At 39.0% G+C, this 13,960-nt stretch overlaps 1 protein-coding gene across 1 annotated transcript; it reads right to left on the bottom strand.

Annotated features, from left to right (window-relative positions):
• Nucleotides 1-9,608: 9,608 nt before the first annotated feature.
• On the bottom strand, nt 9,609-13,493 carry hoxb1b (homeobox B1b). The gene is made up of 2 exons (XM_088323739.1): nt 13,021-13,493; nt 9,609-9,928 (listed from the first exon to the last, which is right to left on the bottom strand). Exons 1-2 carry the CDS (start codon nt 13,442-13,444, stop codon nt 9,648-9,650), a joined length of 705 nt encoding a protein of 234 aa, XP_088179865.1. The 5' UTR covers nt 13,445-13,493; the 3' UTR covers nt 9,609-9,647.
• Nucleotides 13,494-13,960: the final 467 nt, after the last annotated feature.

A 13,960-nucleotide genomic window follows, 5' to 3' on the forward strand; every position in this document is an offset into this window, starting at 1 on the left:
CTCAATAAACTTGTGATTAACGTTACGCTTCTGGGTCCTACTTCCGTTCTGGTCATGACAAAAACACTTATCTAGAAATATTACATCTGAAATACTACAAAAAAAACATCTGCAGTAATACTACAAAAATACTAAAAATAAAATCTACAAATACTGCTTTGGAAATACTTCAAAAGCACATTACTATAAAACAAAAATACCACTACAGAAATAGCACAACTAAACACTACAAAAATACTAGTTTGGGAATACTTAAAAAATACTTAAAGGTGCTGTATCTGAGTCAGATCAGGAGGATTCTAAAGTGCCTAAGCCTCTTGCACTGTGTCAAGTGTATTCTACATCCTTCCTCTTCAGTATTTGCGTGCTCTCACTGCACCTTCAATACACCTTCAATGTAATTTTTGATTGCATGTTTTTCCGGCCATACGGGACAGGAGCAAAAGCGAATGGCAGAATGTAATCCCGACGAGAATGAAGACGTCGGCCGCTGCCAAGTCACCTGTCTCTCCCAGTTACGGCACTGACGGGGCGGAGAGGGGATGCGGTGGCTCGGGGCGGGGAGGTGGGCACGCACATCCATTAGAGCCTGACACGGGTGGGGGCAGCTCGCTGGCTGCTTCCACAACAAAGGAACGTGCTGCTCGCAAGCACGACACTCGCCTTCTTAAGTCCATTCTTGAACCATTGGCTCATAAATTGTGCTTTATGACGTGTATTATTAGTGATTTGGACACATTTGATCTAGATTCTGTGCAGAGTTTGCATGTTCTTCCCGTGCTTGCTTGGGTTTCCTCCGAGCACTCCGGTTTCCTCCCACGTTCCAAAAACATGCATGTCAGGTTAATTGGCCGGTCCAAATTGTCCCTAGGTGTGAATGAGTGAGTGAATTGTATGTCTGCGACTGGATAGCAACCAGTTTAGGGTGTACCCTGCTCACTGCCCAAAGACAGCTGAGATGGGCTCCAGCATCCCCGCGACCCTACTGAGGATAAGCGGTGCAGCTAATGGATGGATGGATGGACAACTTGGTTATTTAACTCAAAATCAAAAGAATTAACGAATTCCAATGTGGGGTTGTTTTATCTTCTTATCAATTTCCCCAAATGTTTGGGTTAAGTAGTTCAAACAGTTGGGTCGGTTGAATTTGATCACAAAGTTTTGTGTCTCAAGAGTTTAAAAAATGTCAGCTACAGTTCGTTTCAAGCAGAACAATTAGGTGGGAGGAAACCCAATACGTCCTGAAGTTGGTTTGATGTTGGGTCAGTTAATGTTTGACTCCTTCCATGTTGGCTATTTAACCCGAAATCAAAAGAAGAAACCACACAGCTACTCAATTCCAATATTGGAGTCAGTTTTTTTTTTGTTATTGATTTTACTATGTTGGAGTTACATAACTCAAATATTTGGGATGGGTAATTTGTCATCCAATTTAGTTAAAAAAAACAACAACTTTGAATCAGCATGTCGTGATTGCCTAAGTGAAGTCACCAGGGGCAATCGTTTGGCGCGCTGGGGCGCACTTCCTGATTGGCTGACGTTCTCCTCTTAAGCTTTTTTTACTTTTTGTATCCCTGTGTGTTTCTCCAGATTACAAAGTACCTACGACTCCTCTTGCCTGATTGACCAACAAGCGCCAGCGTCACAAGCCAGCTCCAACAACTCTTTCCAATAAAAACTCCTTTGAAACAAACGCTTTTGGATCCGAGAGTCTGTCCTGGTTCATGACACAGCAGGTTCGAGAGCGTTCTCCATTCGTGCCCCGGTGCTGTGGAATGCTCTGCCCACTGAGATTCGATCTGCAACCTCAGTGGAACTCTTTAAATCTGGGCTTAAAATTTACTTCTATTCTATGGCTTATGAATGACCTATATTTCCAGTTGATGATATGTGTGTATTCATTGTTATTACAACATCCATTGCAGCCTGGTCATCCTGGAAGGGGGATTACCTCATGTGCGGTCCCTTCACAAGGTTTCTTCATTTACCTCATGTTGAGGTTTTCGAGTTTTTCCTTGCCCTCATGTAGGTTTTAGATCAGGGGATAGTGTAATAATAGTCTGTAGTTTGCAATAATCTGCAGCCTGTCTGTGCAGCCCTTTGTGATTAATGGCTATACAAATAAACATGACTTGATTTGACTGGACTTGGCCAGTCCAAATTGTCCCTAAGTGTGAGTGCGAGTGAGTTGTCTGTCTCTGTGTGCCCTGCGACTGGCTGGCAACCAGTTCAGGGTGTACCCTGCCCACTGCCCGAAGACAGCTGAGATGGGCTCCAGAACCCTCCGCGACCCTACTGAGGATAAGCGGTGCAAATAATGGATGGATGGAGGATCTAGTTCAAGGGTGTCAGACACATTCTCACAGGGGCCAAAACAGTAAATCAATGGCACAAAAAGTGTGCCTTAGTTGGAGGACTGGGGGTCTTTTTAGATGCTCACAATTGAATGTAAGATTTAGTTATAAAACATTTATTGAAGGTCTTTTTTCTCATATTTTTTTTCCTTCACTAAGATCTCATCTCCTGAAGTGTTTATCAAAGTCAACTTTAATGTCAATTCTGCAGCATAAACAGAGAACTGAAATTACGTTATTCGCAACCTGAAATGTCTACAAGATAAGATAAGACAGTACAACACATAAATAGACAGTGCGGACACATAAATCATAAAGTGCATGTGACACCTTTGTAAAAAAAAAAAAAAAAATATATATATCGTTGAATTCATTTCCAATATGTATCCTGATGTCTAGAATCAAATGTTTGCAGCTGGTCCAAAATCCAGGAGCAAGACTTTTGAAAAGGACAAGAAAGTTTGTCCATATCACTCTCAATATTAGCTAACTTGCACTGGCTCCTGGATCGCCTAAGATGTGACATCAAGTTTTTTTTACTAACAAACAAATGTTTGCCTGGGATTCGCCACTTGTTATCTCTCTGATTTGATTTCCCCCTATGTTTGGGCATGGAGCCTACGCTCGAAAAATGTGGGTCTACTTGTGACTACAAGAGCCCAGAAGAAATCTGCTGGTTGAGAGCTTTCTCCATCCAGGTCCTGGTGCTGTGGAATACTCTGCCTCCTGAGATAAGATCTGCAACCTCAGTTATTAAATCTAGACTTAAGACACACTTATATCATATACAGTGGGACCTCGCTACTTCGCGGTTCGACGTTCGCGGGTTCAGAGCTTCTCAGGTCTAGAAAAATAATAAAATAAAAGAATTAAAAGAATAAAAAAAATGTTTGAGCATTTTTGAAGGGGCGTCGCTACTTCGTGGTTCCACGTTCGCGGGTTCAGAGCTTTGCAGGTCTAAAAAATAATAATAATCAAATAAAATAATTTAAAAAAGATTTAAAAATAAATTTTCATTTTTAAAGGGGCGTCGCTACTTTGCAGATTTTCACTTTTCGCGGGTGGTTTTGGTCCCCATTAACCGCGATAACCGAGGTCCCACTGTACGTTATGAGTTATGCCGACCTCATACTTTTCTTTTCCTGTCCCTTCTAGCTGCCTGTCTGGTGGGGAAATGAGGCAGAATGACGAAACGGGATCAGTGAGCAGGCAGGCACCTGAACCTAGATCATGTTATCATCTGCATTGACCAGCCATCTTAGATGGGAAGCTGCTACATTCTTGAACAATTTTACATATTACCAATGTTTATCATTGATGTTGATTATGTTTTGTGTATTATTACCTAATGCAGCCCAGTCATCCTGGAAGGGGTGTTACCACTTGTGTGGCCCCTTTTCAAGGTTTTTTATTTGCCTCATGCTGAGGTTTTTGAGTTTTTCCTTGTCCGCATGTTTGTTTTAGATCAGGGATGAAGTAATTGTGGCCTGTGTAGTCCTTTAAAACAATTTGTGATTAAGGACTATACGAATAAATGTGACTTGACTTGACTAAAAGCATCACATGAGAGCATTAGCCTAAAACCACAAGGCCTTCGGAGGCATCTGTGAGATGAACCCCCTCCAAAGGCCCCTCATGAATAGCGGCCCCGGCCGGCCCCTTTGAAGGTCGGGGACCCTGCCGGGTGACGTGCGACGGAAGAACAACGCAGAAAGCCAAGGAAGGGGATAGACTTGGAAAGGAGCTGACAAATGCCTCAAAGTGGGCTCGTTGGGAGACCTGGAGGGGGGCGGAGGGGTTATTTGTGGATGACGTCACCTTGGGATGTGGCAGGCAGATGAGGTATCAAGATTCTCTAGAGGCAGCTGATATCTGCCACTAATACGAAAAAATAAATTCCTCCACTTGTAGATCATTTTGCAGATCAATATTATCATTTTCCTCAGTTGGTTTCTAAAATTAAGCCAAAATCATGATTTTGTGAAAAAAAAAATGTTTCTAGATGAATAAGAAAATAGATATTGGTTTCCTTAAATTCTCATTTGATATAACAATTTTTCTCTTGCACTGTTGCTTTTTAAACTATGCAATCATTTCTTATGTCTTTACAGGTAAATAACAAACATAGATTTTTTTCTTATTTCCTTATTTTACGTGTCAATTTTCCTTCTTTACTCTGTTACTTTGTTAAATGAACCACAAAAAAAAACAATTTATTTATAATTGTTTTCCAGTTAAAAATAATAAAATTAGTTTTTTAGTACTTTTCTCAGATCAGACTTCCCACAACAATTTGTCAGTTCTCAAAAGAAAATCAAACAAGTAGCAAAACACCATGAATACAAAAAAAGCCATTGTTTGGTGCAAAACCCTTAGTCTATCACTCAAAGTTACATTTCTACGTCAATGAACAATTTTAGAATGGCAAATCCTTGTTTGAATTTCTACCAACAGGACCGTCAACTGGTTAGTCATGTTCTCAATGTAACAGTTTCTCTGCAGGAAGGCTTAGATGCTAAAGATGTTTACATACGTTTGGATGACAATTATGAATTACACTTTTGAGTGAGGGAAATTGCAAGAGACTGGACAAGAGTCAGTTTACACTTACAGTTTTTACCATTTATTGACGGACCATGTCATTGGAATACAGAAATCAAAAGACAGAACTAAATAAGAAAAATAAAAGCAAAATTATGAATGTGAACATAAGACAACTGGCACAACTAATTTTGGATTGCCCTGTTTTTGTTGTAGTGGTGTAATCTCATATCGTCCTAAACTATTACCAATTTTGGAAGGTTATCCCCAATCTCATCCCTCCCGTGTTCATGGATAAGGTCTCTGTCAAGTGTCGCTAAAAAATTGACAATAAGTTCTGTGTGAAAGGGGTTCTCCTGGTAGCAAAATACCAATTTAAGACATTTTGTTGCACCTTCCAACCAGCCTCAACCATTGAAAGGCCATGGTTGGGAATGTGGTTTACCAGTGTTGCTCTGATCTCATCGAGAACTTGCCTATATCCTCTGCCTCTTCTGCCTCGCCTCCCAAATCCTTCGCCACGCAGCCTCGCACTTCTTGCGCTCTTATTTTCCCTGGCTCTTGACCACGTCCAATTCCAAGGGACCCATGGGGTCTGTTCTAGCTTTACTTTACATACTTACTATTTGATTGTATACAAGATGCACCTTTGACCTATTTTAGAGAACCAGTTGGTCATTGGTTGAACTGATGGTTACCTTTCTATTCGTTAGTGAAAGAAAGATTTAACCAGTAGAAAAATACTTATTCAAGACTGATTTAGAAAATAAGTAATGAACATTATTAGAAATGAGGACACACGTTGAGATATTCTGATAACATGTTCGACTATATTGCATGTAAAGGTGTATGCAATGAACTAATGACTAAATGTTGCAGGTGGTGAAACGAAACAGTAGACCATTTGCATGAATGCATTTGCATGAATGCAATGTATATTCAGGCAAGCAGATGGGCATGGCAGGTAGAAAGACATTGTATTCCTTATTTCACTGCATAAAATCCAGTAGAGAAAATGAGGCAAAATCCTCATCTATCCAAGTTAAATGGACATTGTGTAATTTTTAGTCCCCTAGTGGTAAAAATAAGAATCCATACATTAAGAAAATATTATTGGTCTGAATAACTGAATAAATAAGGTAAAGAAATTTGTATTTGTTTTACAGAACAGGAAGCTCACCTAAAGAGAGCTGATATTATTGTCTGCAATCTTGCTGCTAGAGATACCCCAAATAAACACAAACCTTCTGGAAGGCTGGGCAAAAAAAACAAAAAGGAAAATGGTGTGGTTTGGTCACTTTGAGTCTCCATAGTATTTATTCTTCTTTGTGCTTTGTAGCACTGGATTTTGGTTGGACTACACAATATAAGTTTGAAGGCATTGCCAGTAGGTGAAAGGAGGATTTTTCTTGTCACTTGTTAATAATCACAATTCAAACGATGAGCTCAAAATTAAAATGAAATTGGAACCTTTAGCCCTAAAATAAAATTTCACCACCTTGTGAATCTCTTTAGATCATTTTTATAAGCCAAGTAGCAGAAACAGTGATTGCCGTTATGTAAAAACGAAAAGCTGTGGTGACCTGTTAGCAGCAAGTTTCTCAATGTACTGATGTCCAGCTGTTGAATTTCACACAGTGACCAACTTTGCTGTTTATTTGGAACTCTGACGACGGATCCTTGCATTGCAAAAGCTGCAAAAGGGAGGGCCTGCCTTCCTTCTTTGCCTTCTTTGCCTTCTTTGCCTTCTTTGCCTTCCCTCCCGCCTGCCTGCAGCCACCCGCCGACCTGACAGATTGACTCGGCATTCATTTGCAGCTGAACTCTGTGTGAACCTCAAGCGTCAACGAGGAAAGCCGTCACAACTGCCCAGCCGTCGGAAGCTAAAAGGGATCAAATCTTGCTCTGCAAAGAAATGGTACCAATACGGAAACATTCACGTGAAAAATGTCATTTCTCATCATTCCTTTTATCATTCTGGGTTTTTTGAAGATATTTTGGGTTCTGTTTTTCTTCGGATACTGTTTCCTGTGGGGTATTGCACAATAACAAGATAAGGGATTGGGCTGGGATATGTTTATTATCTTGGCTGAATTTAGCCTCAACCTGTTGTCATGAAAGCAGGTTGAATTTCACCCGGTTCAGTTACTATAGGTATGCAACCTGGTCATCCTTTTTATTTTTTTATTTTTTTAATTCATATAATACTTTAAATATTTTATATTAGTTTTTTATTGTTTGTTAATGCGTTCATTCGGGCCCCGATGTTGTGAAATGCCCTGCCCCCTAAAATTTGATCTGCAACCTCAGTGGAAACTGTTTAAAACTAGGCCTAGAACATATTTCGATTCAATAGCTTATGAATGACCTATATTGCACGTTGACAATATCTGTGTATTATTTGTTATAGCAACATCTGTTGCAGCCTGGTCATCCTGGAAGGGGGATCACCTCACGTGGGGTCCCGCCTCAATGTTTCTTCATTTTTTTCTTATGCTGAGGTTTTTGAGTTTTTCCTTCCCCTTATGTAGGCTTTAGATCAGGGGATAGTGTAATGATAGTCTGTAGTCTTCAGTGGTTTGTGCAGCCCTTTGAGACTCCTTGTGATTAGGGGCTAAACAAATAAACATGACATGACATTTATTCACTACAGCTAGCCCGCTTTGGACCAGGCTAACATTTGGGCTAATGTTATCCTCAGATATGCTTCTACTATGTTTCGTGTGAAAATGAATGACTTTTATAGTATTTCAACAGATTTACTTGATACGTTGCGTTATTTAATTTATTCTCCATTAAAATCGTACAAATCGGCTACATTGTGCTTTCATTGAACTCTGTTGACTGTAAAATCACAACAGTCAGGAAAAAAAGATTAAGAAAAATTTATCTTCCCCAAAACAGAAAAAACATTTAAAAATAGAAAATAAATCCTTAAAAACAGGGGGAAATAATACAACTGAACATTTAAAAAAAATGTTGCAATTGACTAGAAAAAAAATATATTCGCGAAAACTGGAATAAAAACAAATCGATTTTTAGGAAAAAAAAATCCACCCCACTAAAAAAACGAGAAAAAAAACACGGGGAGAAAGTAGTTAATAAAAAAATAATTAAAATGTTTTTAAAAAAGTTGAATGTTCCCAAAACAAAAAAATGCTTTTCCCAAAGGAAAAAAATAGATATTAAGAACAAAACGGGAAAAAGAAAAAAAATCTTTCAAAAATTGGCCATTTTTAAGGTCCCTTTAAATTTGTATTTTTTGTGTGTGATTGCTTCGTGTCCTACAGACGTTTTCCCTTGTAAAAGTATCATTTGAATGTAAAAACACATAGACTCTCTGAATGACAGTGAGATTTGAGTAACCAAAATGACGAGCTGCGTTCCCCCCCTGCAGTTTGTTGTCATGTTTAGATCCCCCGGAGGCATTCAAGGGTCAACAGGTCAGGAACCACCCCCAGTGTTGGCAAGGATTCCGCTTGTCACATTATGCAAGAAGAGAAGAAATACAGGACTGGCTCCCAAAATCAGAATATCCTGATCAAACTCTTTATTTTCGGTAATGCAATTAAAAAGAAAAAATGTCATATATTCTGGATTCGTTTGAAAACTCACTGAAATATTAGAAATCTTTGATTATGTTGATATTGCTAATTATGACTTACAGCCTATTAGAATACTTTTATGGTATTCAAATATTTTGTTCTTTCCACTAACGGCAATATTAAAACAAAACAAAAATAATATTTCAGCAGATTTGTCATGAATCCAGAATGTAGGACGTTTTTTTTCAATGTGTTACAAAACATAAAGACATTAATCCCAATATTGTAAGTTTTTCAAACAGTTCTGTATACCTTTGGTCCTCATCCTTTTCTGCACCATAGACCGGTTTAATGTCTGACAAGATTCTTGTGGCCCGGCCCAACAATAACACAAGTAAAAATAATATTGATAATAACAATAATAGTAATAAAAATTAACCCAAATCCACTGTGTAATCACTAGACGACTAGGGATGTAGATGACATAAGAAAAGGCATTAGATTTCATCCCATCACCACACTGTTTTTGCTCACGGTACAATAGACGAGTGTTAGAGAATGGAGGACATAGAGATTTGGCACGAAAGATATAAATAAACTCAAAAAGGCACAAGGAGGGATACAACTCTTTGGTGTATCTGGAATTTTAAGGATGTTGAATAAATACATTGTACATTTTATTTTGGTTTCCTGTTCATAGTTTACGTTTTCAATACATCTTTTAAGTCATGGCCCCTTGTATTCAACAACATGGTATCGTGATTATAAATTGTGTGACGATGAAATTGAATGCCTTTTTCTATGCCATCTATATACATAGTAGCCTAGTGATTAGGATTCTGCTCTCCCGTTCTGTGACCCGGGTTAGGTTCCCGCTGCATCCAATGTGGTGCAAATGTGTTCAGCGATATTTTTTGACTGATCAATTGTTAATCGAATATGTTAATATACTACCGTAAAGCCTCATGTACTACACGCACTCAAACTTTGAGTTATTTTGTAGTAAAAAAAATGTGCGTTGTACACAGTATAAGCAAATGTGGAAGTTTGATTGAATAAACTTTATTCTTGTAAAACAATTGTCAAATAAATAGTGCAAAGCTGGCTCAGTGTTTCCATGCAAATGAAAAAATAATAAAGCAGCATTTCGCTGCAGTACCCTGAAATTCCTCAAGTCCTCCTGTTTTTTTTTTGTTTTTTTTTAAGTTCACTTTGTTGCCACGCTGGTCTTTGGTTCCGAGACTTTCTCCTTGGGTCCGGTTCCGGCCATCTTGTCGCGCTTCTTCTGTTTCATGCGGCGGTTTTGGAACCAGATCTTGACTTGGGTCTCGTTGAGCTCCAGGCTGTGGGCCACTTCCACGCGTCTGGCTCGCGTCAGGTACTTGTTGAAGTGGAATTCTTTTTCCAGTTCGGTCAGCTGCTTGGTGCTGAAGTTGGTTCGAATCACATTGGGTTGCTGGCCTGGCCCGCCGTACTCGGACAGAACCACTGCCATGAAAATGGATGAGATGGAAGTACACAGTAAAATATCTAACAAATGTTGAATTAACTTTGGTTAAGGACCGTGTGTTCACCAAGGTAGTGTTATAATTGATTCTCTGAAGGGACATGGTGTGTGATTTAACCACTAGATGTTGTTATATTGGGCCTCGCAACCAAAAACTAATAGAAATCACAAACTACACCACGTTCCTTTCATTTTTTACAGTTTTTCACAACATATTTGTTTTCTTTGGGTCCCCTTGGCAGCGAGATGGCCAACAATTGTGTCAACTCCCTCTAGCTGAGCCTCATGCTCTCTCAAATAAATACTCATTTTCAAAAATTGCACGCTATTATGATAATTCGTGTATCAATATTGTTTTTTTTAATGAATAAAGTTGTTTTTACCGCTGGGGTGCGCAAAATGGTACACATTGTCCCTTTAAGTCAGGGGTCACCAACCTTGTTAAAGCTAAAAAATACTTTTTGTTACAGATGACACGAAGGGGCTATCAGTTCTGTGTGCATTTCTAAACTGACAACTTATCATGTTATTACGATGTTACGGTTGTAATTATTATAACGTAAGTTAAAATAAGCTCAAAAAAACAATAAAAAACATGCAACTTAGAAATCAAATTTCCTGGAAAATCTCAATAACCTAGTTTCAGAATCTGCTCGCAGGCTACTAATGTGTTCTTAGGGGGCCAGCTGGTGCCCACAGGCATCACGTTGGAGACCCCTGCTTTAACTGTTAAATGAAACACTGGTTATTTAACTATGTACACAGTGATACAATTTTTCCAATAATTGTTTTGGTAAAATGATATAGATGATTCACAATTAACATCTTCACATTCTTCTCATTTTTTAAATTTTTTTTTTTAATTTGAGTAAAATAGTAGAACTGCATTGCGTAGTCTGTATGGTCAATTTCACTCATTTTTAAAATTATTTTGACTATATTAATAAGCAAAATATACAGTATTAAAAATACACACAGGATTTGATTTTCCTCATTTTAAATATTTGTTTTCTTTTTATTGGGAAATAAAATCTGGTTATCATACAATGTGCACTGTAATAAGGTTAATTTAACACTTAAAGCACCTGTGTCAAAGTTATGGCCCGCGGGCCAAACGTGGCCTGCCACATCATTATGTGGCCTGGGAGAGCTTAAGATGTCCGAGTGTCTTAAATGTTTTGAAAAAGTATTTTTGCCAAAAACGTCATTTCTCATAATGCCGGTCGACTACGATATTCAAAAAGTGACGGCTCTATGCCACTAAAACACCAGAATTTCCAGATCGAAGCAAATGGAATTGAGAAAGAAATTATCCTTAAAATGTTGGTATACAGTGATACTTCTACACACCAGATTGGTTCGCTCCTGGATTGCTCTTATCTTTCAATTTTTCGTGATACGAATTTACTGCAAACCAACTAATACGTTCCCCGCCCCCCCTGGAAGCATCCAGTTTTACTCGAAATAGCTATGAAAGACGTCTTCCCACTAAAACCACATTCAAACATAAATTGAACAAAAAAATAGAGTAATAAGATGAAAAAGACAATAATAAAATGACTTTAAAGCCCCTGTCTCAAATGCTAACATATGTAATTTCTCGTAACTTGGATTTTCTCCCCTATGTCGGGCAAAATTTAAGCTCTTATCTCAAATTTCTTCTGGTCGGAGTAGCTCGTATGTAGAGGTATCACTGTATGTTATTTGTAACACAGACCCAACACAAGGTACTTTTTACACACATTTGCATCTTGATGTACAAATACATCAATAATATGTACAGTCTTTTTTGGGAGACATATGTATTTGATTTTACTTAATTGTATCCTTGTTTTAAATTGGTTTTATGAATATTTTACACCAGCGTTGCAAAAAAATGTATTTGTCATTTTATGTTAATGACAAGAAAGACAATCTTGAATATTGAATTTTCTAAGATTTCCATGCAACTGTAAAGTTTTGTGGCTTGTATAATTAACAAATTCAGAGTTACTTTACATAAAGGAGTAGTTTTAATGATTTTTGCTTACCGACTACATTTAGTTACATTTGTAAGTTTCATCAGGCCCTTTCGGGACACCTATTAAGCCGATGTGGCCATCCGTGAAAATGAGTTTGACACCCCTGACTTAAAGGGACAGTGTGCGATATTTGACCACCAGATGTCAGTATAGTTTTTGGACATGCATTTCAGGTGAATTGGCCGGTCCAAATTGTCCCAAGGTGTGAATGAGCGAGCGAGTTGTCTGTACCCGTGTGCCTTGCGATTGGCTGGCAACCAGTTCAGGGTGTCCCCTGCCCACTGCCCGGAGATGGCTGGGATGGGCTCCAGCCCCCCCGCGACCCTAATGAGGATAAGCGGTACGGCTGATGAGATGAGATGAGATGGGAGATGTCAGTATAGTGTGGAAGCCAAAAGGAAAATTACAGAATAGTGACTCAAAGTGACCAAAGTGCACTATTTTGCTTCTCGTTTTTCTACCAAACCTCTTGTGAACAAAGAAAATAAGGAAAATAAAAGAAGAAAGGCAAAATGGAAAAGGGGGACGAAAAGAAAAAAGAATTAAAGGAAAAGGGAAAGAAAATGGTAAAAAGAAGACAAAAAACAAAAGCTAGAAGAAAAGAAGAACAAAATAAGAAAAAGAGGTAGAAAAGAGAAAATGAAAATAAAAGGAGGGAAAATGAGAAAAAAACGTGGTACCTCTAGCAGCAAGATGGTGGACAATCATATCAGCTTTCACAATAGGTGAGCCTCATGTCTTGTCCAATTAATAGAAATTTTCTCAACCTAGGAGAACTTGCACGTTTATATGATGATATGTTTTTCCTCATTAAACAGATCAAACTTGTTTTTTTTGAGGAATTAAGTTTTTCTTACCACTAGGAGGCGCTGAATAATACACACTGTCCCTTTAAAAGAGTACATTTTAACACTACTTCAGTGAACCTTTAGTCCTTTTTCAAATCCACTCCATGTTTTACTGTGTAGGATTTTTTTAAAAATAATAATGAATGAAAATGAACGGAATAAAAGTTAGAGGTCGGGTTTTGACGCATGCGCGCAGCAGCTCACCTGTTTTAGGAGGATTCCTCTTCACCTTCATCCAGTCGAAAGTTTTCGAACTTTCTTCCTCCTGGTTCTGGTTCTGGACCGCATAAACCGTCTCCGGGGGGTACTCTGGTGCTCTGTTCTCTGCACAGGCGTACTGGGTGTAGTTGTCCCCGTTGTAAAGCGGCCCGTTTGCTCCGAGGGGCGGAAAATGCGCGTAGGACCGGTCCGGATCCTGGTATCCGAACTCAAAGGTGGACCCGAACACGGAATTTGCGGGCGGTTGTGGTGCGTATTGAAGGTCTGCGTTGACGTTCTGCAGGGGAAAGTTGTGCTGGTTCTGATGCGCGCGGCCTTCGTGGTCGTAAAGGTCCGCTTGGTATCCGATTGGGTTTAAGTTGTGGAAAAAGTTGGGCGCTCGGTTGCTGTAATCGAGGTAGGAATTCATCTTGGACCCGTCACGTCACGCCGAACGAGTCATTAATCCCCGGAGGTAGTAAAAGTCAAAGACCCCCCCGGAAAAAAGAGACCGCCACCCCTCATATCACGTTCCTGGTGGGTCATGTGACCCTTGTCCGGCCAATCACGTGGCTTTTCTCGTGTATCCAGGGCCCTCATTTGCATCACAACAACTTCAATCAAAGACGCTGACAAATGTTGAAATTATTGACCCATTTCAAATATTTCGTTGTGAATTTCACTTCTTGCAATGACAATTAATCATATTCTATTCGTTTATATTCTATTATATTCTATAATAAAACAACCACGTTTGATAAAAAACGTCCGTAGTAGTGTTTTTTCCTACCATAACAGTTTAAACAAGGGGTCTCCAATGTAATGCCTGCGAGCACCATGGTAGCCTCAAAGGTAGTGGTTTTCAATTGGTCTGACTTGAGAAACCTCCATTTTACTCTGATGACAAGCTGCGATCCAAAGAAAATATACCCACTTCTCAAATGAA

This window comes from Urocampus carinirostris, chromosome 19 (assembly GCF_059441175.1).
Source record: "Urocampus carinirostris isolate Australia breed hairy pipefish chromosome 19, RoL_Ucar_1.0, whole genome shotgun sequence".
NCBI lineage: Eukaryota > Metazoa > Chordata > Actinopteri > Syngnathiformes > Syngnathidae > Urocampus > Urocampus carinirostris.

What these genes read in the sequence shown, in the direction of transcription:
- hoxb1b (XM_088323739.1), bottom strand. Translation starts at nt 13,444, where the DNA reads ATGAATTCCTACCTCGATTACAGCAACCGAGCGCCCAACTTTTTCCAC. An exon ending in GAGGAATCCTCCTAAAACAG is followed by an intron (nt 9,929 to 13,020) that starts GTGAGCTGCTGC and finishes TTTTCATGGCAG; the next exon opens with TGGTTCTGTCCGAGTACGGC.